Source organism: Cygnus olor, chromosome 6 (assembly GCF_009769625.2).
Source record: "Cygnus olor isolate bCygOlo1 chromosome 6, bCygOlo1.pri.v2, whole genome shotgun sequence".
Lineage (NCBI taxonomy): Eukaryota > Metazoa > Chordata > Aves > Anseriformes > Anatidae > Cygnus > Cygnus olor.
In genome coordinates, this window is record NC_049174.1 from 23235617 (window position 1) to 23261886 (window position 26270).

Below are 26270 nucleotides of genomic sequence, written 5' to 3' on the forward strand. Positions count from 1 at the left end.
TTATGCCTGGGTGTAGAAATACTGCCTTACTTTCAGATTAAAGCGGTTAGCAGTGGTAAATCAATACATGCAAGTCTGCAGAGCTGCCACAAGCTTGGCTTATAAATACGTATTAACATTTATCTGTGGTTTAATTTCTCATCTTCCCAAACCATTGTCTTGATTGGTGATCATTTCTCAGTATGGAAAAAAGGGGATAAAAGAAATTGCCAGACAGTAGAAATAATATTCCAGAAATGTAATTTAAACCTGTTCAGAACTTTATTATTTTGCATGCCAATGAATTATGATTTTCCAAAAAAAACTGCATCTTTCATGACTATGTGAAACTCTATGCTTTCTCATATTTTTTATATTCTTACTATGAGCCACATGAACTATGGTAATTTATCTTCAAAGAATATTGCTTTGGCTTTTGATGGGGGTTGGTTTAAAATGCAAATTTTTTCAGTATTTTAGTCTTAACCCAGACATACTTGGTGTCCATTCTGTAGTGTTAAGGTAAGAGACCAACATTTGTGTTCTTAAAATAACATGTTGTTACACCTCGTAGCTGTAGGAAAGTGTAACCCCTTCCCATGTACCCGAACATTGTCAGCAGATGCACAGGCGAGGTGCAGCAAACTGCTGTAGAACATGGAGATTATCCTATGTTTTATTTAAATAAGAATGATTGTGTAGTCCTAAAAATTAGGTTAACTGAGAATTCCAAAATGTTTGAATTATCTATCTCTTTTTGTAAGATAACGTTTCTCCAAGTTTACTTTGCTAAACTGGACAGTGAATGGTGTAGACTGGAAAGTGCTGGCTGCTTCGTGAGGCAGGACTTGAAAGGCAGACTTCTTGATTTTTTTCTAATGATGTACCATCTACCAATTGTTTCTTGTGTGAATGTTAATTTACAATAACTCAGGGATTTGTTTGTAATTAGCTGCTGAGTAATTGTAGAAATCATTTTTGTATTATTGATCTTCATGTTTGGTGTCTTACGGTAAAACTTTCTATAATACTTTCAACATAAGAGTACTTCACATCAATTACATTGTACTGTGGTAGAAGTATCATAGCAGTACATAAGTTTCTAAACCATTCAATCTAACAATAATTTATGTGTGTCATTTCATATTCTATCCTTAAATTCAAAAATATTTAAATATTTAAAACAAAACAAAAAACAGGTATAGCTGTTTTTTACTAATTTGGTCATTAAATTCAGTATCATGTTGGCAGGATATAATGTTTTTAGTGTCAACCAGAATTTGCATCTATTCAAAAAGAAATTTGAAAACCGTAGTTCACCACTTTTAAAATACTTAGCATGTAAGTCTTAACACAGGTAAATAGAAAAGCTCTTAAAAGTTTAGGCAAAATGAAGGTATCAAATATTTACTGCTAAACTGTTAAAGATGTTGATAAACATAATTTCCTTTTCTTACAGAACAGATACTTAGATTAATGCATTACTGTAATGGTTTTCCCCCCAGTTTAGGAGAAAGAAGGCTATGGTTACTTACACAATATTTGCACTTCAAAGTGTGTCAAAGAGGCAAATCCATTTGTGTTTCTGATAGGTTATTTATCCTGCTTAACCTATAAACTGTGGAGTAACAAGGCTACTGAGCTGATAGGCAGCCTAGCAGATGGCTCAGAGATGATGCTAAATCACCTCAGCCTGTCAGAAGTCAGGCTGGGTTACTGCAGGGGCAGCGTCTGTAAGAGATGCTGAATGGGATCGTTTGTCTGAGTTTCTTGCCTTAAATTTCATTTTTCTTCACAGCATGTGACCTCTTCCTTCTTTCCGTCTTGTTACTACAACCTCTTCGAGTTAAAGCAGATGTGTGATCAGCAAGTTTGGGACCAGCCTGCTGGTATCCTGGCTTTCGTAAGAATCATTAGGGTGGTGAGAATCTTTAGGTGTCTGCAAGACATGGAAGATCTCCTCCACTGGGGCAAGGGGTTTGCTCAGGCACTTTCGCTGTTGTTGCCCTTCATTTTTCCATGTCTGGAGCTGTTGCTTCAGTCCCTACCTACCATTGAGTTGAACATTGTCATCTCTCTGGCCTATGAAATATTAAATGGGAATTAAATATGAGCAGACTAAATTAAATTGAACAGCTTGCTGTTGTCCTTGTGTTGAACATCACAGGTGTATAATTTTTGGGTTGCTTTTCAATTCTGTGAAGAATGAAGAGTGTAATTTTCAAAAGTGATTAGCATGAGTGGCCCCCTCTAAGTGCTGGCTGAGGATGGCATTCTGCTGCAAAGGAAGAGAAGTCAGGGCATCATTAGCTAGCTTCAGTGAAAATACCTTGTGTTTAGGAGGAAAAATCATGTTGCAGCTGAGTGAAAATAGGCTAAGACTCAGGGCTTAAAAAATCTCACCCCAAAGTGTGGGTGACTATTAATCATAGTTTTGCTAAATATCTGTATTCACATCTTCAGTGAAGCAACAAAGGCAACAGATGCTTGTAAATCCTTCAGAATTTGCCATGTTTGCTTTTTAATTTTTGACATGTACATTTCATTAATTTACATTTCATTCGAAATTACATTTACATTTAGTTTTGAAATTAACAAAAAAGTCACCACACTAATGTAAAGATTTTATACTTAGTATTTTTATCTCATTATTTCCATTCTACTGCTGTTGTTTCTTTTTCACTTAGTACCATTCTGAATTCTTCTTGAGACCTTCCAGAGAGGAATATAAGAGCCTTCCCTTCCAACTCCAAAAGCTATTTGAGGGGGAGGCTTCATAGATTTTTTTTTTTCCATGATCATGTTATCATAGTACTGAAGAGTAACTGCTTTTTTTTTTCCATATATTGCAAAATTCTTAACCTGTTAAAGAAAAACTGAATAAACACATTGCTAGATTTTTTCCCAGTGATTTATGATTGATGGAGAATAAACCTCTACAGGGAATTGTTGGAAATCTGTTGTTTTGCTACATGCATTAGGAATGCTGATTTAGTGTCAGCTATAATAAGTCTTAAATGTTTAAAATACGTAGAGATACTAAAAAAGCAATTTTCATCAGTTGTGCTAAATGAAAGGGCATTGTAAAGTGGGTCATGCTTTTAAGATAATCAATCTGTTGTGCAAAAAGGAGCATACTAATTGAAAAACCTTTGCAAAATGTAGTAAAAATAGCTGTAGAATGCTAACAATTTTTTTTCCTTGACTTCTAGTCAGCCTCTATGCAATGGATAGAGATTATTCACATCTCTGCAAAGCAAGAGGAAGCAAACATTTCCTGATTCTAAAAGCATTTCTTTCCTATCCCCACAGATCATCCTCTGCTAAACCAGGAAATAACTACTCTTTAAAAAAAAAAAGTAGCTGAAAAATAATAATCTCCAAAATCTTTTTCCTGTGTGTCACTTTACTGTTCATGACAGTTTTGAATTCCTAGTTCCTTTTAGCTATAAGGAGTAGAAACGTTATGCAGAGCTAGAACACTGTAAAACCTATTCATAAAATACTATTTTTCTGTTACCATCAATATTGTCCAAGAAACTAAGAAGGCATTTGTTCATACCTCACTGATAAGAATTGTGTATATCTTTTGTACTAAGCATCTGTTCTTCTAAAGACTGTAAGATCTGTAAGATCTGATAGCGTATTGCTGATTTTGCATCTGTTTTGCCACTTTTCTTTACTTCTCAGTGAAATCTGGAATTGTAACCTACTGAGCCTGAAAAAAGATCTTTTGTACCAAAGTAAGGCTAGTTTGCAGCATGCTAATGTTGGTAACTGTGTCAGTAACAATGATGGTATATGCTTTTACCCATTGATTTTTATTGAAAATGAAAATATGCAAAATTTAAATAAAGAATTAGAGAACAAAAAAATGTTCTTGATCTTGCAAAGAATTTCCAGCAACATGTAAGACTATTGAATTGTCAGTAAAGCAAAGGTTTGTGTTGGATTTTTTTTTTTTTTTTTTTTTTGGTATGTAGATTCTAACTCATCAAAAAATAATCTTCTCATTAAAGGACAAAATGTAATTTTAGCAATTTTGCAAAGTGAAGTTGAAGTAAAACAGTAGTTAGTTTCCATCATAATAAATTATAACCTGCTTGGTTAGCTGTTATTTATTTGTAGAGTAAAACAGTTAAAAACAACAATGAGAGTTACTTGGCTGTTTTGAGAATGCCAGCTTTCTCTCTGAAGTACTAGAGATTCAAAGATATAATTAATAAGAAATAATGGAACTATCTTTGTCAAAACCACATGACCATACAACAGAAATGTCACCAAAGCAGAGCTTCAGCTTTAGTTTAGGTACATGAGGAAGTCCTGTTTTCTGCATAATGAAATTTATGAACAGATGCCTGAAGCAGGGCACATCTGGCTGAGTTGATTAACCTAGTGCTTGAATATCTGAAGCTAAGGTAGGAAGGAATTTTTGCTAAACCAAACAAATTAGCCAGATCTAGAACAATTTTGAAACACAACTCATACTAAGCTACGTTATGCATACCCGTTAACTGTGCAAATGAAATTAATATAATTAATAAACGCAGCTTTTTTGTAATGTTAAATTACACACTAAAATGGTTGATCCAACTTTCAGTGGTAGGTACTCATTGCACTCTGGTGAGCAAATGTTTATGTCTGATGACCATAAAGCAAGTGACTTCCGAAGAGTTTGTCAAAGAGCAGTGTGCCTTCCAACAGCAGAAAACAAAACAGACAAAATGTTCCCATGATACCTCCTTCTACACTACGGCATAAACATGATGAAGAAGAATTTAAAAATTGAAACCATATGGCTATAGATTGTGCAACCAGTGGTGCTGTTCTTCAAGCCCAGTATTCGTCTGGATGGAATAAGTTTCTTTATCAACTTTTTGTAACCAGAACATTTACCCATAATTAAGTTGGAGCAGGATTGGAGTAGGCTATCACGAGGACTATCACTATTATATAGACATTTATTTTCTGCAGTTCCCCTTATTGGCAAAGACAAGATTTTATTCATGGAGAAACAACAACAACAAAGCGTTTATCTAGGCTTAAAAGGAAGCAAGATCTTGAGATTCGGTACAACACTTTTCCAAGATACAAGAGAGTATGGGAGCCAATTACAGCCTTTTGTACTGCTCAGTCACTGCTCTGAGTTTGTTTCTTGGATCCAGGAGGAAAGATTGCTGGGGCTGATTATGTTCTCTTGGCTGTGCTCTTGTCTTGGAAGTGCCCCGAACACTGGAAGAGCAGTGAGGTATGGGAGCCAGCTGCACCAAGTCAGTTCTTGCTGGCAACTCCTTAGACTCTTTTCTCAGTTAAAGGAAATTTGTTTTCTTGATACCACCTGGTGCAAAAGGAGCAGAGAGACTGAGAACTGCAGCATAGGTGAGGCCTTCCCACAGACTGCTCAGGTTTCTCTCTTCGGGTCTCAATCAAGACGAACTGGTTGGGCTTCCACATAGACTACAAGTATGGTACAGACTGTGATGTAGACTTGGCTATTACAATCCTTAGTTACACATAACTTTTTTTTTTTTTTTGAGTTGTACTGTTTCAAAATTAGAATGCTTTGGGTTTGGGGAGCTGAGGATGCTAGCTTAAAAGTTCAGTGATTCAGAGAAATCGGTAATTGTTATGTGCATTTATTTGGGGTCATATAGAAGAACAATATTCCCTGTCAAGCAAAAAATTTCCACTTCTTGAGTGCATGCAAGGTGCACACGGACCATGTTGTGCACTAATGCAGGCCATGTTTGAAGACAGTCGTCTTTTTTTTTTTAAGCTCTTTTATGGACTAAGCATCCCCACCAGCATTTTCTATTCAGTATTACAATTAATATACAGCAATTACTTTTAAAGTATTTCTCCCATTCTTTTTACCCAGTTCATTTTGTTTGTTTACCCTAGTCTAAAGTAAGGTTTATTTTGATGCAGATGCATGCAGCAACTGCAATGTATTGTAGGATTAACTGATCTGCTCTTCTCTATGGCCCTCCTGGCTGGATCAGACTGTTTATGTTCTCTCTTGTCTTTGGGTCAACCAGTGAGGACATGGGCTCCTTACTGGAATTTTTGTGCTCAGCCAGGTTCTCTCTCCTTTCACAGTTCCACCTTATAGTGATTTCATGTACTCAGAGCCACGTGCATGTTATGAAATCCATGCCTGGCTTTACCTCATGATTCTGGCTCTTAAAAATAAAGAGCATTCCACGAAGGGCAGTGATAAGATGCTAAGATTTAAAATATAATTTAGAATAAACACAGAAGATATGCTGCATTGTTTCTGCATAGCATAGGTGTTCTTGTAGCACTATAGTAAGACAAGGGATAACAGCAGGATCTCTAGGAATGCTCTTTTTTACAGCTGGACTTGGCTTCAGCAAAGAGAGATTTACCGTCGATCTTCAGCACAAAGTTCTGCGCACTTCAGGATGGAGGAGCTAGGCAGCTCTAAAAGACTTTCCAGAATAGCAGAGGTCCTTTTGGCATGTTAGGGTGCAAGTCAAAGCTAGGTGGTAGAAAACCCTTAACTGCACAAGCTGAAAGACAGTTGGAAAATACTGCGAAGGACAGTACTGAGCTTGGTGGAATGAGGTTAAGCTGTAGACAAAGACTTAAATGGTACATTCCAGACAACCCATATCAAGCCTCTCCTCTCGCTACCTGTTCTTATTGTACCTCCCCTAATACACACACAGATAAGTTCTTTCAACACTCAAAATAGCACTTGTGGCTGAGCCTTCAAGCTACTTCATTCCCCATTCTTTGCCATGCTTATGATGGCACCTTATCACCCGCACATTTGCAAGTATGTTCATTATACTAGCAGATGTACAAAGGGAGAAAAATAAACACTGGTTCAGTTTGATCAGCGTACAGAGTTTAAAGACCCTCTTCTTTCATCACCTCCGTCATGGAGGTTGCCAAAATTATGCTTCAGAGATGTTTTAAAAGTCTATAACGTACTTCTAGCTATATGTAATAGATCTGTGTGCAGTTATTTGTACTGGATTTCATCACATTACTGAACAATGTGATTTTTTAAAAGTTTGTGTTGAGTTTTTTTGTTTCAAGCTTTACACTTTAAAAGTGTCTAAAGCAAAGCTATATTGCTGTGTTTTGACATTCACATTGCCTGGCAGTAGATCTGAAGGAATTATGGGTTGGCAGAGTTACCCTTCCACTATCAGTAGCAATACTAATAGTTACGGAGAAATCTCCCTAACTTGGCCTTTGAGCAAGTCTCTTCTTAATGTTCTGTCCAAATATATGTTGTCTCGGTATTCTGTACTATAAAGATAGCTAGTTCACTGGTACATAGCCTGTTACTGAATATACCTCCTTTAATGCCATAATGAATCTACCCTGGCAATTATTTACCTGGCTATTACCCAAGCCCCCTCTTTCTTAATACATTATTTGATGCTAGTACAAGTGCTGTACCAATGAAACAGAGAAAAGAGATGCAAAGCTGAAAACACCTTTCCATCTCCAAAGATAATTCAGACTAAAGAGAGAATGTGTTAGTAGGACTACAAAAAAAAATGTTGCTGTTGAACATGTGGCTTTACCCTTTCACTGAATTTATTCAATGTTATTTTGGGAGAAAAAAACCCTACTTACTAAGTAATAGCTAGTTGCTTGTTATTAGCAAGATCAGCAGTTTTTTCTCAAGATGGGCTCTAAATAAAGAAAAAAGTTTGTTTGCTTTTAATTGCTTTAGAAGAAAGGGAATGAGCAATCACCTATCATCATAAAAGTGATTCTGCCAACCCTGAGAGATGTGCCCTGCCTTTGGTACAACTCTTATCAAGCATGCTGTAATGCTTTGGAGCAGCAGGGCAGTAGCGTCAGCAGTGCCTAAGTCAGGTAGACGTGCTTGAGCTTCGTGAGGAATGGTGATCTGCAGGCAAGACCTAACATCACAGACACCTTTGGAATATAACTTTTCTCTTGCTTGCTATATTCCTTTTTGTAAGTTTGGACCACTTGCCTGCCAATATGTATTAGATCATTGATTTCTGATAGATCTCAATTCAAATGAGCAGTTGAGTGCAGGAGCCTGTGGTAGCAGTAGTATTAGGGCTGCAGAATTCAGGAGGAAGGAAGTAGGTTTTCACGACAGTCATCCTTTGAAGGAAGTACTTAATGAGGAACTGTAAGGACTAATTTCCCCTAATACCAGACCACATGGTGGGAGCAAGGAGGGGTTTGTACAGCTGGTCAGGCTGAAGTAGGGCAAACTGCATTTCTGTGCTTCATGGCGACTGGAGAGCTATCACTTGGGAGCAGTATTTACAGGGAAAACTGTAGGAGAAACCCTGGCGATAGCTGCTATTGTTATACTGGTTCTCTGAATCGTTCCTAGACTCACTGCTGATGTTTCTTGGCTGTCTTCCACAGCAGCTGGTTCTTTGCAGGAGCCGTGCTCTCTAGGACAGTGGTTTAAATCACCAGCAGCCTTGCACACTGGAAGGCGGACCGTGAGGTGGTTGTAAGGAGGATATACGCAGGCACATGTTTAGGTGCTGCTGGCTGATGTGCATCAGTATCTGGGCCAGCACAGTCCATTGCCAGCCCCCAACTCCCCTCAGTGACCAAACTGACCGAGGGTTACACCTATTTTGTTTGTCTACATGGATACCTGGTGAAGTACTTGCAAGACCTGAAGCAGTAGCAGGGACAAGATCATCCTTTGTTGTTGATTTTTTTCTTAAAAAAAAAAAAAAAAAAAAAAAGGTTATGTAGCTTTTCACTTCAAGAAGGATAGGAAAGCTGGTGGGGTATGGAGAATGCTGGCCATCAAGTGCTGGGTGCAAGTGATGGGACATGAGTTTAGTGGATCCCGAAGAGCTGTGCTCCTGAGCAGTTTGCCTCTCGTGTATTTACAACGTGTACATTTACTCTGTGCATGCAGGAAAATTCCGGAGAAAGTTCAGAAATTTGAACTTAGAGGGTATAAAGCTTTCTCTGTGGAATGACTCAATTGGAAAATAACTGCCGCTAATAAGGAAGTATATGCTACAACTATTAGGCAAAATTTCTGTTGCTCTACTACAACTTCTAGCATGGAAGTATACATGTATTTTCACAGACTCGCGTACATTTTTAGGCTATAGATGGATAGTTCAATTTTATGTCAATGCAGATGTTCACAGTTCTAAATACAATAAGGGAGCAAAACTGAAAGTGGTTGCAAAAACTGATAAATACACTGAAAAATGTATTTAAATGTTCTTTAGGAAGAAAGCACTTTATAGATAGGTTTCACCCTTAAATAACTATCACTTTACAATTAAACAGCGATTTGAGTACTCTTAAGTAGGCCTGACTAACCAACCTAACTTGAAAGCCTAACTTTATGTATTAGGCTTCTTACATCTTTTTAAGAACTTTTAAGACTAATACAGCTTCTGCTGAAATTGAGTTAGTCATCTTTTGAAATAATATCTTTTTGAAATGCTACTCCATAACTGCCACTCTGATGTTATATTTAGCAAGTGAGCTGGCAAAACTTCATTCTTCCCCAAATTCCACTTTCTTATGCTGATAACATTTCTAATACTTTTCAGTTCATTTTCAGTTCTTGTACAATGATAGAGAACCTCTCGGGACACAGTGCTATGTATACCTATTAATGTTACCTTATTTTCTCATGTAAAAACAAACTCATGTTGCATAGTTCCTCTCCTGTGTAGTAATGATGTTGTGCCAAACGTAGTTCAAAAATGAACAAAGGAGGTTGGGGTAAGAAACTTGTGAACCTGTGCTGGTTTCTGATTCTGCTGCTGCTTTGCTCTGTAGCGGCCATCTCTGTGCTGGGGGAGTTGCATCCTTTGTATCAAAATAATTTAGGATTCGATTTCCAAAGCAAGGTGCAAATTTTCACCAACAGTATCAAATTCTACTTAAAGTCTACTCAAAAAAAAACAAAGGGTTTTTCTTTTAAAAAACAAAATAGAAACTTTCCTGAGGGATGTTTTGCTTAGTTGAAATTGTTTACATTTCAATTTTCCATTTTAATGATACAGAAAATTCTTCATCAGCTTTGTTGATCAGCTTTCATAAACCTGACTTAGATTTGTCACCTACCCATAACAGAGGTTTTCATCACTTTCAGTTTGGGTCAATAATTAAAATATAATATTATTACTATTTTATTTTTATTTTGTACTGTGTTATCAAGCCTAGCACTGATGAGACAGTTTCTTGTCTGCTTTATCTGGTGCATATGCTGACAGGAGGAGTCCATGATTTTACCTATATTGTTTACCTATATTGGTGGATTTTTTTTGTTTTTGTTTTGAGTAAAACACTTTCTTGTTTTGTCGTTCTGCTGTGCTACTGGGAACACAGGGAGAGAGTAGAGCATGATCACGCTTGAAATTCTTGATAATTTTTGTTACATCTATCTACATTATATCTTCCATTATACAGTCTATATATTATTGTAACTTGTTGAAAGTAAAGGATAATAGAATATAAAACAACATCTGTTGGGTATCTGTTGTAATAGGATGTTTTTTTCTTCTTGCTTCATTACGTATGTACCATACATTCTAGGTATGGGAAAATCGTATCCACAAAGGCAATTTTGGATAAGACAACAAACAAGTGCAAAGGTATGTTTGCTTTTATATTGCGTTCACCTGATTAATTGATTGATTTTATAAAATTGACTATTTATTAGTTAACTAATTAATTGAGTTTATAAAATAAACCATTGTTGTATTTTAAGTGCTTTTAATTTTTTTCTCCCCATTTTGACATGTAAGCTAGTCTCATTCTTGCCCATGGTCAGTGTGTTCAATACATTTGTTTCCAGTGGAGCTGGCAGACAGCCTGCGTCAGTGGTGCAGCCAAACCCGAGCGAAGCCAACACGCACACTGTTGTCTGGCAGTTAGCCTCTATTTGAGACACAAAAATGAAGTTAAAAGCAGCTTTTCTCCTTTCGCCTGGAGAAACTAGGGAATCTTGCAGCAGACCATTCGATTGTACTAAGCTCTGAAAAAAATATATATTGTGGAAATCAGCTCTGCTAATTAGAACAGTTTAAAGGAGCGCTTAATTACATGTTCCAATACCAGTTGTGTTCAGTTATGTGCTGTTCAATGTACTGGGAGCAAAGAGGGAGTTCATTTTCACTATAGTAATTTCAACCAGAAGAAAAATATAAAAACTTCTTTAGATAAACTGGATATGTCAGTTCACTGATGTACAGCACTCCATGCAATTACAGTGAGATGTAATCTCATATCCCGGCAACGTGCGTGGTGGGAGAAGGTGTGACAGCAGACACTGAAGTATCAGATTTCAGACATTTCTGGTTTCTTAATTGTAAAAAAAAAAAATAATAAAAAAGGTAATTTCTAAGGAAAGCGAAGAATTGAGTCAGCTGATTTAGCAATGTTAATGAGTGTACAGTTCATGAATGAGCGTAAAACTGATGGGCAGAGGCAAGAGAGGAGAGTTTATCATTAATCAAGTCTCGTTTTTTGTGGAGAACTTGGAAGCAGCGCAGCAGCAAAGCTCCCTAGCTCCCCATCTTAAGCAATTAAGGAGGTGCTGACAGTGCAGAAACTGAAATTTCTAGAATTTTTTCCCCAGCTTATATGCAGATGTCATCTGCATACATTGTGACTAGGAAATAGCGGATGCCCTTTTCGATTATTTCAATTCATTAGTACTTAAGACAGTACTTCACTGATTTACTCTGTCCATTCCCACAGTTCCTGAAGACTTCGGGAGCTCTGTCAGCAGTACTGCTTATGATCCTGACTGTTCAAAGATTTAAGCATAGAAATTCTTACATTAATGTTTTAAGATGTTTGAGCTGACTTTTCCAATACAGATTTTAAATCTCAGCAGTGTGAAGCAGTAACTAGCAGTCTATTGTGACAATATTCAGCAACTTGAGGCTCCAGGGAAGCTCACTGCATGTCTTTGGAGTTACAGTGGGAACATAAGTAGGCAGAATGCAGATATCTAACTGGAATTTAACCAAAACATTGACAGCATCTCTGGCTCTTGCCAAAAAAGCATACCATGGGATTTAAACTAACTGGAGCAATGAGCAATTAAGTTTACATATCATCAAAAAGATGGCAAAGCCAGCTTTGATGGCATGCTTGGTATCAGAATGTAACTTCATCTATTTTGCACCCTACAGTGTGGTGGTGGTGATAACCTGTGCTAGTGTGGGTACGGAAGGCTCGTTTTGTCTTGGCAGCACAAGACTTGATAGGAACTAATTCGCTCTGTTTCATGTCAAGATTTAACAGTCCACAACACCACATGTTACACAGAACAATATGCTGCTTTCTTCAGCTTCTTGGCAGGTTAAATAAGCTTGCACTGATGTACAAGGCAGCTCTGGTTGTTTTTCCTGAGTTAAGGACTTTAGAGCTGGTTCAGTTATAGTTTTGCACAACCTTTTTGTGCTCCGTATAGACATATTATAAGATAATAGTTACCTTCTGAAGAAATAGTTTAGTTTTCTACTCCTTTAGAATTGTTTTCATTAGTTTTTTTTTTATCCCAATTTAGGCATTGGGGAGGGATTTCTTTAATATTTGAGGCTGTTCACTGGTGGGAAGGAAAGGGGTTGAAAAATACAGAATGAGGCTTGCAGTAAGAGAAGTAGCTATGGGATGTAGCTTCCGAACTCTGATCAGCTTTTAGTGAGCATTTTTTTTGAGCGTTTAACTCCCAGATTCCCTTAAAAAATCCCAGCCTAGAAGGTCAATGTCTGCACGGGCTGGGGCATGTTGCTGTTCAAATGTACTGGAAGCTATTAGCTGTATATTTCTCTTCAGAATAAGAAAAAAAAAGTTTTGTATACATGGAAATTGTTATAATTAACTTTGGTTTTACATTAACATTTAAAGATTGCATTATATGACATAGAAAAAATAGACTTTTTTACATTCTGGTTTCAGTAACAACAATAGGAAAAACTTATTTGATTTGCTGAAGCTGGGTTTTCACTCACTTTCTAGTTTAATTGTCTTTTATGTGTATACAGTGAAGTAACTAGTTTATCAGTTCACCAGAAATTGGGTTATGGTGCAGTAGATATGCATCTTTTAAACTAAACTGCCCTCCCAGTTCTGAGTAAATGACCTGGAACTTAAAGCCTTATTGGTCACCTACTTAAACCACACTAAGAATTTAGTTCAGAGAAATTAGCAGATTATGCTTTACTCGGTTGGCTCTGGCTCTATGAAATAAATTTGTGATGTGACATTTGTTCTTCCTGGATATGTACCAGATAACACAAAGCAAAGCACTATACTGTTTGTATAGAAATTTTGACAAAATCCTGATAATGAATGGGCATGGAAATTGATTCTTTCCACTAGGGTAGGTCCCCATCATCACAAGGTCAAAGGACTTTGGTAGGTAGTATTACTGGGGACTCCATGAAGAAATTTGGAGTTAATGTTGGCCATTTTTACCAACAAGAAGATTGTATTAAGAAACCATGCTTGTAGCATATGAACTATTTGATTATAAGCTGGTTGCTCTCTTGTTGATGAAATTTGTTTTGTACTTCAGGTTATGGCTTTGTTGACTTTGACAGCCCAGCAGCTGCTCAGAAGGCAGTTTCTGCTCTCAAGGCTAGTGGAGTCCAAGCACAGATGGCAAAGGTGAGTTAAAATAACTGGCTAATTCTTGTAGTGGGTTGTGAAGATGAACAAGCTTGTATGGTAGCAGAGCATTGGCCATGTGCGTTCTCAGGTTGCAGGACCATCACAGAGTGCGCAGACCTCAAACCACGTGGCATATTAATGGCATATCCCAAATCTGCTCAACTCATGAAATAAAGAATAGTGTGGTCAAGTCTCCAAACAGATCTGATTGGATTTCTCACTTCATTCATGATACTATTTTTCCATTGGCTTTTCATCAAAAGAAAGATTAGCAGTAATTTTAAAGAACTATAGAAGGCTTAATGGGTTAAATTCATGTTAATTTCTGGAACAAGTCAGTAGCTTAAACAGTTTACAGCATACAGGTGTAAGAGTTTATATACATTTTCCAATTGTAGTTCCTGAGGTTAACAGCCTTGCAATTTGGGAATGAATTTTTAGGCATAACAGCAAAATATAATCTTGTGGCTTTGTCTTCAGCATTTCTAATATATTTTGTGTTAACAGAAGTAAAATTTAAATCTGAGCATTCATGATCTGTTTCTTGAAATTCCCATGCAAATCTTTGACAACCAGTGTCTGCATCAGAGCAAACCCAAGCATTTAAACAAAGAAATACGATCTTTCTTCTTTTTCTACCATTTTTACTGATCCTTACCTCTGAATTGGGTTATTAGTTAACATGATCTTCAGAGAAGAGCTCTTTCACCACAATATAAGTTTTGTAAATCTATAAAATCAGGGAAATGACATACTAATAATGGTTCTGTCATGCGCTGTTGTTAGGTCAGATGGCCAGTTTCCAATAGAATGGCATAGACACCACTACAAATTTATTTAAGAAAATATTTTCAACATAATCTGTTCATATAATTTATGTTACCTCTTAAAGTAAATTCTTGTTAGTTTGAAAATTATATTCTAATTAAATAAAAATATTCCAGTAATTAAACAGTAAACTTGGATGCTTTTTTATAAAATAGTCTGCAGCAGTTCTAGCAAATCTTTTATAGTTATCCATTAGGTACAGATTGTTTTCAGATGAGATATTTTCCACAGCTTCTCAGTTGAGGAGAACAGTTAAGCTAACAACATAAAAAGTCTTTGGATAGGTTCCAGGGCAACAAAATGGAAACCATATGTTTCATACTTAATGCATGTTTCATTACAGCCATGATACAAACATACATGCTTACTGGAAAACACTGGACTTTTTTCTTTTTATAATATTTTATGAATGTTTAATAAAGACCTTTTAATTAATCTGTAGTTTTTAGGTAATCACTTTGAAATATACACCAGATTTTTCAAAGCTTCTGTCTGCCATCTTACAGATTTATCTAGGTAGGAGGGGAGAAAGCAGAATACAAGTAATTACAAGTAAATTCATTTTGCTAATAAAGAATTTTAGGTAATTTAATTGTCTTCTTGAATTGACTAGATGGAGAATCTCTAATAATTCACTATAGTAATCTAATGAATAGTTTCTTAGTTTTTCCCTTAGTATATATTTTTGAATCATTTCCTCTGCCAGTTAGTTGCAATATTGGTAATATTTCTTTCTGTTAGTGTTAATGAAAAAATGTGCACCATACTACTTGACAGTTTTGAATGATTTTCTGACACTTTGAGTCTGTCAAGTCTGCTGACCTGTGGGAAATCTATAACTATAAAGTTTGCATTAGAGTGAAACTTGTTATTCTGCTTCTTAACTCGATAAGTGTTTGAATTATTTTCAAAAGGAAACCCAACAAAACCCACAAAACAACAACAACAATCAATAGTGACAACAAACAGTCACAAGTGACAGAGTTTGAGTGCTTTGATTTTCGTCTTTTTATTGTGAGCCATTGAATTGGGACGGGGAGGGTAGCGGTGCCTTTTGTCTGAAAAATCGTATCTCCACTGGGATGCTCCAAACTGAGGATCGCCACTCACTTACAGTTCTTTTGACAAGATTAGCAAATCAGACTCTTCACATGCATGAAACTGTATAAAGTTTACTTGGATTTGTGTATTTTAAATTTTCCTTTAACGTGTTAGCATTAGTGCTTTAAGGTGATTGTGCAGCAGTGAAACTGTTTAATCTGGCACGTGCCTGAATGTCACTCAGAAAGGACAACAGTTTGTCAGCTGTCTGCCCAATGGATTTCCTCACTGACCAGTGCAACTGCCTGAGTAACAAAGAGAAGTGCCTGTTGGCTGCGTTTGGGAAAGCATCCCCACACTCTGCTCATGGCTGTCAGTAGCACCGCTCCTAAGTCTTCACAACCTCCTCCTGGATTGCAGATGAAGCGGAAGGAAAAATTTTACTGTTGGGGCCTTGTTCTGAGTCTGACTGCCGTAAACCCCTTTTTGGAGCATTTTACTGTAGCTATATATAGATGAATTAAAAATTACTCAACTGTTGAAGGTCAGCTACAAATTGTAGTTTGATAGAAACAGTCCAGATTATACTTATTAAGACTTCAGTTGTTTGTTTTGTAGAGATAATTTCAAATAATGACTGAGCTTTTTCTGTGCACTGGGTAAGCATGCGCTGTACTCAGCTGTCTGCTTCCAAGCTGATCTGACTCCAGAAAAGTATAGTCTCATTTGCTATGTTTCAGCTATTGCTGAGCAGACTTGGAGAATTTGGGGCCTGAGACATAGCTTCGAGTCACATCCTGTGAGATCTGTCCCAGTGGGGCTCATTGTTTTTGGAGAAGTGGCCACGTCCTGGGAGATGTCACAATGATAGTGTCAATTAAGGAACCAAGTGTTAGACCATTGCTTAAGAAACGTTATGTCTTCAATTATTCTGCTCTTTCAGAGATCTGGATTTGGAAAACTTTACTAAGACAATTAGACTCGAGCAACTTGATATTTATTTTTTTTTGCTGTGTGCTGGTTAGTAGCATCTTCTGGTGACAGCTGAAATGGAAACGCCTCTAACAATTCCTGTTGGTCAGATAATTCTTCTGAGAGCTTAAAGAAGATGGTTACTGCGCTGCCAGGGCAATGGGAGTAGCTTTTTGACTGAAAATTAAAATGGGGGTGATGGGTAATACTCCCTTTCCTCATTTCCATTGGTGTATTTCCAGCATTCAGTTTTCTTTTCCAGTGTGCACCAGTGGCTGTGGAAGGGGATGAGGAGATGACATGAGCTGTGGTGGCAGCCAGTTTGTCTCAGGACGCAGTTCAAAACCAACAGCTTATCTCTTTACACTAGAGGTGATGTATAGAAAGAGCAGATGCATGTCTTGCAAGAGTACGGTTATTTCTAAGCTAGATAGTAACTGGCTGAGAGTCTAATTTTTATTTTGGTTCATTTTAATTTCTTCTTGAAATTTCTTTTATTAGTTTATTGTCCTCACTCGTCGAGGAACACTTCAATAAGAAACCAATAATAATGTTCAAAAATTCAGACTGTGCATAGCTATGCATTCTTAGATAAGATTAGGAGTAGTATTGAACAGCTCTTACCATTTTCATAGCTAGTTTTGATCTTTTATTAAAGCTGGACTGCTGACTACCTCTCTACTTTCATGAACTTATGAAAAATGGGATCTAAGATTTGCTCAGCAGTCCCCTGTTACTAAGGAATGACAAAGGAAAAAGATTTCTTTTTAAATGTCTTTAAAGTTGTTTGAATACTGTAGCTTTCAGGGGATGTGGAGTTTGGGCACATGCTGACTCAAGAGGAATATAACACTGCTTAAAAGAGAATTTTGTAGAAATGGTATTTTAAAACAAGACCATTAAAATAACAAATCCTGTTTTGAAAACTAGTGAGGATGCTTAGAAACATTTGACTGAATTCCAGGTCTTTTTAATTTTGGGAGGGGAGACTATGACAATACATAACCTAGGATATATCTGAAATGTTACTTTTGTAGGGTTTAGTCAATTAAGATTTAATTGTACCTTACATTTTTTCCTAAATAATCCACCAAATAGATGTTTGTGCATGAACAGTACAGACAATATCATAAACACCGATCTGTGTTAGAAAAGTTATGGTTGCTATCAGGGTGAATTTTTATTATCTGAGAAATTTCTCTCTCCTCTTCCCACGCCAACCCAAAAGCAAAAGTAGTGAGGTAAGTGTAGAATTCTGTGCTGTTCAGAGCAGATAGCAAATGGCTTTGTATAGGAAGGTAGGTGCATGCAGAAAATCTACTGTACATTGGCATTTTGAATGAAGATTTAAAAAAAAAAGAATCAGACAGCAAGGTCTGAAAGTTATGGAGATATGAGTATCCCAAATCCTCCTAAATTTTTGACCTTGAACTTAACATCAGGCATTTGAAGTCAATGTTACGAGATTTTCTCACTGAATAGTATTCAACTGTGTTTAACTTGGTGCTCCAGAAGTAACTGTGTTTCAGATGGTTGGACAAGTGATCCTTTTAACAGGAAACCTGGAATCAATTCTTATTCTTCCTGATGTAAACTAGTATGTAAATATAAAAGGTAAAAATGAGCTACTGAATAAGAAAGGTTTATAAAAAAAAACACAACATAATTCTTGTCATCTTTCTGTCTAGCAAACTTAAGCCATGAGAAGTACGATTGTGCTTGCAGCCTGGATAAAGCCAAGCTCTTGAGTGATATTTAGTCTTTTCCAGTTTGTGTTTTCCTTTTTTTTTTTTTCCTACAGAAACACAAATTTATTTTTGGTAAATGTGAACTTACAACAGAACCCATGAAAGTAGTCCATGGGCTTGGAGGATTTCTGCGGACAATGAAATTTGTTAATTTGAGCCAAGGAATGTTGTTCCATTTACTAATGTGCATTTTTGGGGGAAGACTCATTGTTTATCCATTGAAAGATTTCCCCACAGTCACATATTTTTAGGACTTAGCTCTTCAGATTCATAATTTTATATTTTCTTCCTTAAAGTCTTCACTTCCTTAAAATCTTCACATACTTACTGAAGCATTGAAGCAAGAAAGTATACTCGTGCGTATTGCATTTGATCTTGCATTAACAAACCACTGAATGTTTTCCTGTATTTCAGGCATGTGCAAAACATTAGGGCCGCCTTTAGACTTGTTGTGTCAAAAGGATGCCCACGATAACAATGCAAAATAAGTTTTAAAGCATACTCTGACTGTTCAGCAGTCATGAGGTAACTGTTTCCAGTTTCTGGAGCAGTCTCTTGACCCTTAAAGTAACACAAAACTCTGTCTTAAATGTGGGGGTGTTTTTTAATTTCTTATAAACGTTAGCGCTTTGAGATCATGTTGATGCACCAGAACCCAGAGACGAATAAACTTGTCATCTTTATATTCTTTACAAATGGTTAGAAAGGCAGAACAGTGGAGCACTCCCCACGGGTTGGTAGCTGTATCTTTCTTTCCAGTTAAGTCCAATTTTTATATTCTAAACTTACTATAGATGACTTTTTTTCCAAACATGTTTGGAAAAGATGATCTGTAACACTAGAGTGTGAATTACACAGCAGGTATGTTTTTTGGGAGGAAAAGGTCTGCTTAGCCACTTGTCTTTGTCTTTGCAACGGAAGTCAAGGCTGTTCCATGGCTATTAAAAACAATGCATTAAGGGTAGTCTTCTTTCACGTCGCTGGTGAAGAACATGGTTTTGAGTTACAAGAATGAGAAACAGCTAACTTTTATGACTTTTAATAATGTATTGCTTTTTGTACTTGTCTTCACTGTGGCAACCTTCTGGAGAATTAAATCAGTTTTCATTCCTACAGAGTAAAGTAAGAAAATAAGTTTAGGTTACCATGGTAGCATGTGCACTTAATCTAACTAGAGAAGGTAGGCATATTGCAGTAGTTTTTTTCCTGCATCTGGGTTTCTGAATGCCAAAGAACAGATGACAGGCAAACAGGAGCAGATTTCTACAGCAGTTTTTAGAAACTCTCTTGTAAGAGGAGTTTTCTTTTTACCTAGTTTGTAGTGCCTTCTGTAGGCAATAGTATTAAGTCCTGTGGCAATAGATTGTCTTAAGTGTAATCAGTTTCCTTCCATTTGGGTACTTAAATTTCAATTAGCTATAATAAAAAAATAGGGGGTAGTTGTTTTAAATATAGTGGGCATTACTGCAGAACCATGTTCTTACAAGTCGTTTTACAATAAATTGAAAGTAAGCCTAATTTTGCTTACCTGTGGCCTAAATGACCGTCACTTCAGGAATTGCATTTGCATTAAATAAGCCAGTTAACAGCTGCTTCCCTTGAGTACGCAGCTTCAGCCCACAAAAGTCTTAGCTCAGTTGCGAAGTAGTGCTGTGCGTTGTTCCGACCAGGGTCGATTGCCCTGTTAGGAGCTTTGGTGGGCTCATTAAGCTTTCTGCTGAAAACGATGGCATCCATGAGCAATATCCAGCACTGCCAGGGTGCAAGTCAGTGCCCTTGGAGCAAAGGGCGCAAGGAATAAAAAGGAATATACGGCTGCAGTGATTGATTGCAAACTTGAACACAGTGCTTATTGTAGTTAAACATTACTTTTCAGACAGTTCTGATTTATAATACAGATGTGCTTGTGAAAATGAAATAAAATACTTAGCTTATTAATCATATACAGTGTTTGTGGAATTCTGGATAACAAGTGAAGATCATGGCAGTGATTTTTCCAGTGAATTGTCTTGTTAACAGTCTGTGGTCAGACAGTATTAAAACTGTGGCTAAAACAGACATATTTTGGTGAGACACAGGCCAACTGTAAAATTTAAAGTAGTTTCTATATGTAGGCAGACAAGCATTTAATCCCTTCCCTATCAGCCAGAGGATCTTCCATGCTGTGAGCAGTGACTAGTCACATGTTTCTGAATGGCTATCTGTTAACTGTGACCTTACATAGAGCAAGAGAAAACAGATGTCTTATCATTTTGCCAAGTTTCTTGCTTGCAATTCAGGAACGGTTCCACACGCACAGGGAGGTTTTTGTTAATTTCTTTCAGATGATGGTAGAGCCTTTCACGTTATGTAGGACTCCTGATCACCACTTTTCTATAGAAATGAACGTTAGCGGTTGACCATTTCTATTCTCTTATTCCAGAGAAATACTTTATCTTGTAGTCAGCTTATTAAGTTAGTGTTGTAAGTGCTGTTTGGGAATAAGAAGTGCATTGAACTGAAGGTGCACTGTTCTGCAAGTTTGTTTTATTGTGCCCCGCTAGAGAAGTTCTGGACGCACAACTAAAGGCATTTGAGAAAAGACCAATAGAAACTTGCTGATGTGAATTGCTAAAAATAAGACTTCCTAGTTTCCTCAGTAATGTGCATTCTTATGGTAGCCCACAAATTCCCTGACGTTGCTCATAATCTGCAAAGTGCTGCATGCTTTCAGTGTCTTTCAGGACCTAGAATCATAGAATAACGCGAGTTGGAAGGGACCCACAAGGATCATTGAGTCCAACTCCCAACAACCTGCTGAAGGTTGTGTTAACTGAGGAGACCCTACATGAGATATGAAGACTCTCAAGCAGTTTTCCTAAATCATTTAGATCAAAAAAAAAAAAAAAGAAATCCCAATGGTTCAGTGGTTTATATTTTAATGTTGGCTTACTACCCTAAGTAGGAACCTCTCCACTGACTTCAGTAATTCTTTTTGATCATTCTCATAATATTGTACAAATAATTTCATGTATTGTACCAATAATTTTCATGAGATTTGAAATTCCTAAGGTGAAAGCAGATGATGTGGTTTCATGGATTTCAACCACAGAAAAATCTACCTTTGAAAGCACTTAGAATGATTACAGTCTATAGGCAAGGTTTGAGCAGGATGGTTATGTTTGCAGATATATTTGCCCGTTGCACTTCTTTGCTGAATTGCAGAACAAACGTTAGAAACTTGTATATCAAAGGAGTTAATATTCCCTTCTTAAACAGAAGTGTAATAACTATGTGAACCGTGTTATGGTGGGATGGGTTTCATTAAGGAAGGAAATCACAGAACTTAATGTATTAAACTGCTGTTTGCCAGAGAGAGACAGAGGGACAAGTTAAAAAGTTTCTCTCTCTCAAAACTTCCTGAATTTTTAACTGTTCAACCATTTTCCGTGCCAAATCCTTTTATAAAAGCAAACATCTGTTTGTACAGTGCCTTTTGTGTAAGACAGGATAAAGATGGATGTGAAGTTCTGGTTGTGGTTGCCATTTGGAAGTCAGCTTGGAATTGCAGCGTGTTCTAAGGGAAAGGAAATGACTTGCTTCTTACAATCTCCTCACACTTACCAAGATAGCTGTTTTAAGACTTACTCTTGTGGAGAAGACAGAAGCTGCATGATGACATGAATAATTGAGATGGGGGGCGGGGGGGGGAGGGTATTTTGCATACTAATAGGTGTAATTTTTCTACTGCCAAACTGCATAAAATTCCAGATATACTCTAGAAAGGAGTTTGGTCTTCCTTTACATCTACCCCAACAGTATTATCCTCATTTTGTAAACCAGCTATTCTGACTACCGATGGCAGTCTTTTTTTCCTGCAAAACTAAGAAGTGGGTTAAATGAGTTTATCCTGTTAGATTGATCCTACGGTTGAATGGCTTCCACTCTTGGGCAGCTGTGGGTTTGGGGTACTGCCGAAGCATCTGCAGTGTACTTATAACCTCCGTGCACTTTAGCATGTGTTTGTTGGCATTTTAACTATTTTGTTCTGGGAGAATTACAGAGGAATGAAATTCCAGCTAGTATCCCAGAATTTCATTGTGACAGCCCGATCCGTTGAACTTTTTGCCTTTCATCTCCCATGTTAGCCTTTTTTTTTTTTTTTAAAACAAGCTATGGGCTTACCTAGAAGTATCTTCAAACTCCCTTTTTCCACTGTGGTCAGTATGTCCCACTGGTGGACCAAAAGCAGAAATAACTGAATCCCTGGGAGTATTCAGGCTGTAACAGACTGACATAGAGAAAGTGTCAGGCAAGTAGAAGTAAGTCCTTACCAGTCACCCCTTCAGCACTTACCTGATAGAGACCCTATCAGTTACTAATACAAGATAAGGATTGTTTCGTGGGACTCAAGCCAAATTTCTCCATCACTAATGCTTTCTGTCCTTAGAAAGACTTCCTGACACCGCTCCCATCCCCCCTTCTTCCCCCCACCCTTAGTTCCAAAGGGATTTGCAATTTGGGATAGTGGTGACGTTGCTAATACTCTTAAAGAGTTAAGCATTCCCTTCATTTCTTCTAACAACATTGTGACATGATTTATGGCATGAAGCTCTCTGCTTAGGTGGACAGGTACAAGAACTGAGCTTCCCAGCATGTATGGAGGAAGATCTTCATGCGGTACAGTGAATTGCAGTAGGCTTTGTGTCCTTTGTGGCAAGGAAAGCTTGTGACCTCTCATCCTTAATACTCCACATATAATGCAAAAGTGTGGTAACCCCACAGTCTGGAATAGGAGCTTGGGACAAGGGGAATGTGATCTCCCCAGTTACCCAAATAAAACATTGCTCTGACATTCTACGGTTAAGTGAGTTTCTTTCTCTATTATTTGTTTTTGAATGTGAGATTTATTTTTTAGCACATATATTGCATTTTTATTAGTGTGAACAAAATCTGCTATTTATTTTCTCATCCTTCCAAAGATTGTTAGGCTTTTTAATGAGAACATTTTATAATATAATTCAGGCTTTCCTATAATATAGAATAAAAGAATTAGCAAAGCAGGTGAAAATATTCAAAGGATCTGATTTCCAGCCTGTATACTGTTTCAGGTTATTTAGAGAAGTTTTAGGATACTTGTGTGCAATATATTTTACAGCTTATAATAAAAAGTTTAAAAAATCCAAATTTTTCCTTTCAAATACTATTCTGAGTTTCAGGAAATTACGCTATAGCTAGAAGTGCAATTTTGTGATGCCTGTGGCTAAAACTTTCTGTAGAAAGGTTTTGTTAATAGCGTTCATTAAAGAAGAAAGTAAGCCTTCATATCTTAAGGTACAACCCCAAATTGTCTAACACAATCTAAGTAACAAACAAATTCTAAAAACTTGGAAGTTATCTTCACCTCACATTCCTAGCTGAGGAAATTTAAAATGTATGTCAAAAACATAGCTGTTGTAACACAGATTTTTCCCTCACAATTGAACACTCCCAGCAGTGAATATTAATGTGAACTATGGGTTCCCTGGGAATCTATTTTCTCATCTTCTCTTTCTGCTGATTTTTCTAATCCAAAAGACAAGTCAGGTGTTCAAAGATAATCTAAATGACAAACTTATATGTGTACTGTACAGATTCACTATTACTGGTGGTGGGTGTTGTTCCCATTAGGTAACAAAAGGAAACATGCGTGCTAATTAAATGCCATATGTAATGGACTGTAAAGGGACTGCGTAGGATAACACTCAGGCACTTGAAAAAGTTTGCGTTTTGTAAGTTGCATGGGATTTCAGTGTGGCTAGAAATTAAGAGTTGTATCAGTGGCATTGTATGCAGATCGGGAGGGTGTAATGGGAACATTTCCCTTTTATAGCTCCTTTGATGCTAAATTTTCTTAAAAACAAAAAACTTACAGAAAACTTCAAAACATTAGCCCTTTCTAACTGAATGCAAGACTCAGTGAAAAAAAATGGAGTAGGTCTTTAAGCGGACAATTTGCTTCCCCATTTTTAACGTTCATTATTTTTTGGGGTGTGAGAACTCATTTCTGTACTTAAAATGCCCGAGACTTAGCCCTCTTTCCCTTTTTTATCCTTGGAAACAGCAGTACCAACTGAGAGGTGATATCCAGGATAGAAAATAAATTAATTATGCAATAAGTTACCAACAGTACTGTTAAGTTAGCCCTCCTGCACAGAATGAAAATATGCCGAGGCCTATGCCAATAAAATTATATTTCTTTCATGTCACGCCATTCCTAATGCCAGAGAAGTTCTGAGTATTCTACATGCTGCAGACACATACATCTATACAGGAAGCCACAATGACATCATCAAGGTTTTACACAACTGTAAGGGCCAAATCATATAGATCTGTGTAGATTAAGAATGTATTTCATCACAGAGCATGGCCAGCAATCAGCAGCATGAGAGAGATGCAAGAGATGCCTCCTTAACCACAGCTGGAGAATCTGTAGACAAACTGGAAATGATCGATTTCAGCAGAAATGTTTCTTTGATTAAGGTGGAATTTCTTGCTATGTACATAGATCACAAAAAGTAGATAGCCATAAGGTCAGCAGAATTGCAAAGATGTGACTACATTTGTCTTCTATATCTAATATGAGCCCTAATCACTCATCTACTGGCTGTCCTCCTCTGTCATTTTATCTGTCTCTAGAAAAAAATTTGGAACACTTTTGTATTGTTTCGATGTATAATGCAGAAGTTTGATGAAAACTCAAAAATGTTTGTGTGTGGGAGAGAACAAGTGTCCCACTCACTTTTGTGTACCTCATCCTATTATTATGGTAATATTTTGTCAATGTACATATTTCTAAATGCATTATTTCCTTGTTTCCCCATATTATTCTCATTTTCTTATTCTAATCTTTTCTGGCTTTAGTTTACATTTAGCTTTTTGTTTTGTTTTGTTTTTTGATTCTTTCCACCAGTGTTGTATTTCCTTTTATTTCTTCCTTTGTGTTGCTTTAGCTGCTGCTTCTTTCAAAAAAAATCTGAAACATTAAGTTGTAATACGTGCGATAAACTGGTCAATAATTCACCTTTATCTCCACTTTAAAAACTGTCCTTGTCAGCAGTATATAATATCAGGAGAAGGGGAGCTTCTCTTAGGAATACTATGTACAGTGACAAAAGATAGAGATTGCTAATCCAAGGGATCCAAGTCGCCTGAGAAGTGAAACTCTGTAGCAGTATTTACATGTAATGGTTCTTATATTTTGTATTCAAAATGTCTTGCCCATTGCTAGGACAATAACACTTGTTTTTAATTCTGTTTCAGCAACAAGAACAGGATCCAACTAACTTATACATTTCCAATTTGCCGCTTTCAATGGATGAGCAGGAGCTTGAGAACATGCTTAAACCGTTTGGGCAGGTTATCTCTACGAGGATATTGCGTGACTCGAGTGGGACAAGCCGTGGTGTTGGCTTTGCCAGGTACTTCAGTGTCCTTAGCAGTGCTGGCTGCATTTTTCCTTTGTTAATTGAAGAGACCAGAATAGGAGGAAAATGGCAGAGGTTGTAAAAAAATTATCATACTTTTAAAGAAAAGGGATATCTAGACAGATATATCAGCCGGGCTTTGTTAATTTATCCTATGCTTAAGCAAATATGGCTGTGTCTCATCTTGCTTATATGGTTAAATCTGCATCTGTTGTTCTTACTGGACAACTATCTAGAATAAGAGTTCACCCTCCACCACTTCCTTCTCTTGTTATACTTCTCCTTTCTCCTCTGTCCCTGATGCAAGGGTTATGCAGGGCTTCACAGAAACTTCTGCTGTGACATTTCTGGTTTTTGAGGCCTGAATTCCAGACAGAGACCATAAGGAAGGACAGCCCTCCCCCCCCCCAATTTCTTCTTCGTTACTTCCTCTGAGAAAATCCACTTGTCATCACTCTTTGAACGTCAGTCCTTTGAATTTTCTGGCTCATTAAAGTTGTCATTTGGGAAACAAAATATTCATTTACTGTAAATCTCACCTTAAAATGTTTGGCAGCTCAGTCGATTATGCCTCCTAAATCAACAAGAATAAATATTTTCAATAAATGAG

The 26270-nt window shown here is 37.0% G+C and overlaps 1 protein-coding gene and 1 long non-coding RNA gene across 15 annotated transcripts in view; one reads left to right on the top strand and one right to left on the bottom strand.

The window, feature by feature from the left end:
* Positions 1 to 26270, top strand: part of RBMS1 (RNA binding motif single stranded interacting protein 1) — a 154893-nt gene that overhangs the window by 105677 nt on the left and 22946 nt on the right. For all 14 annotated transcript variants that reach the window (XR_005821095.1, XM_040561741.1, XM_040561743.1 and 11 more), the window contains exons 3-5: positions 10537 to 10595; positions 13532 to 13623; positions 25497 to 25654. Coding sequence is in view for 13 of the 14 variants with exons in the window: in XM_040561741.1 (XP_040417675.1) it covers positions 10537 to 10595; positions 13532 to 13623; positions 25497 to 25654 (309 nt within the window). In the remaining variant the exon portion in view is untranslated. The remainder of the gene's footprint in view (positions 1 to 10536; positions 10596 to 13531; positions 13624 to 25496; positions 25655 to 26270) is intronic.
* On the bottom strand, positions 15203 to 26227 carry LOC121072265. Its single transcript, XR_005821096.1, has 3 exons — positions 26200 to 26227; positions 22380 to 22485; positions 15203 to 19990 (listed from the first exon to the last, which is right to left on the bottom strand). It is a non-coding gene; the product is annotated as an uncharacterized LOC121072265 (long non-coding RNA).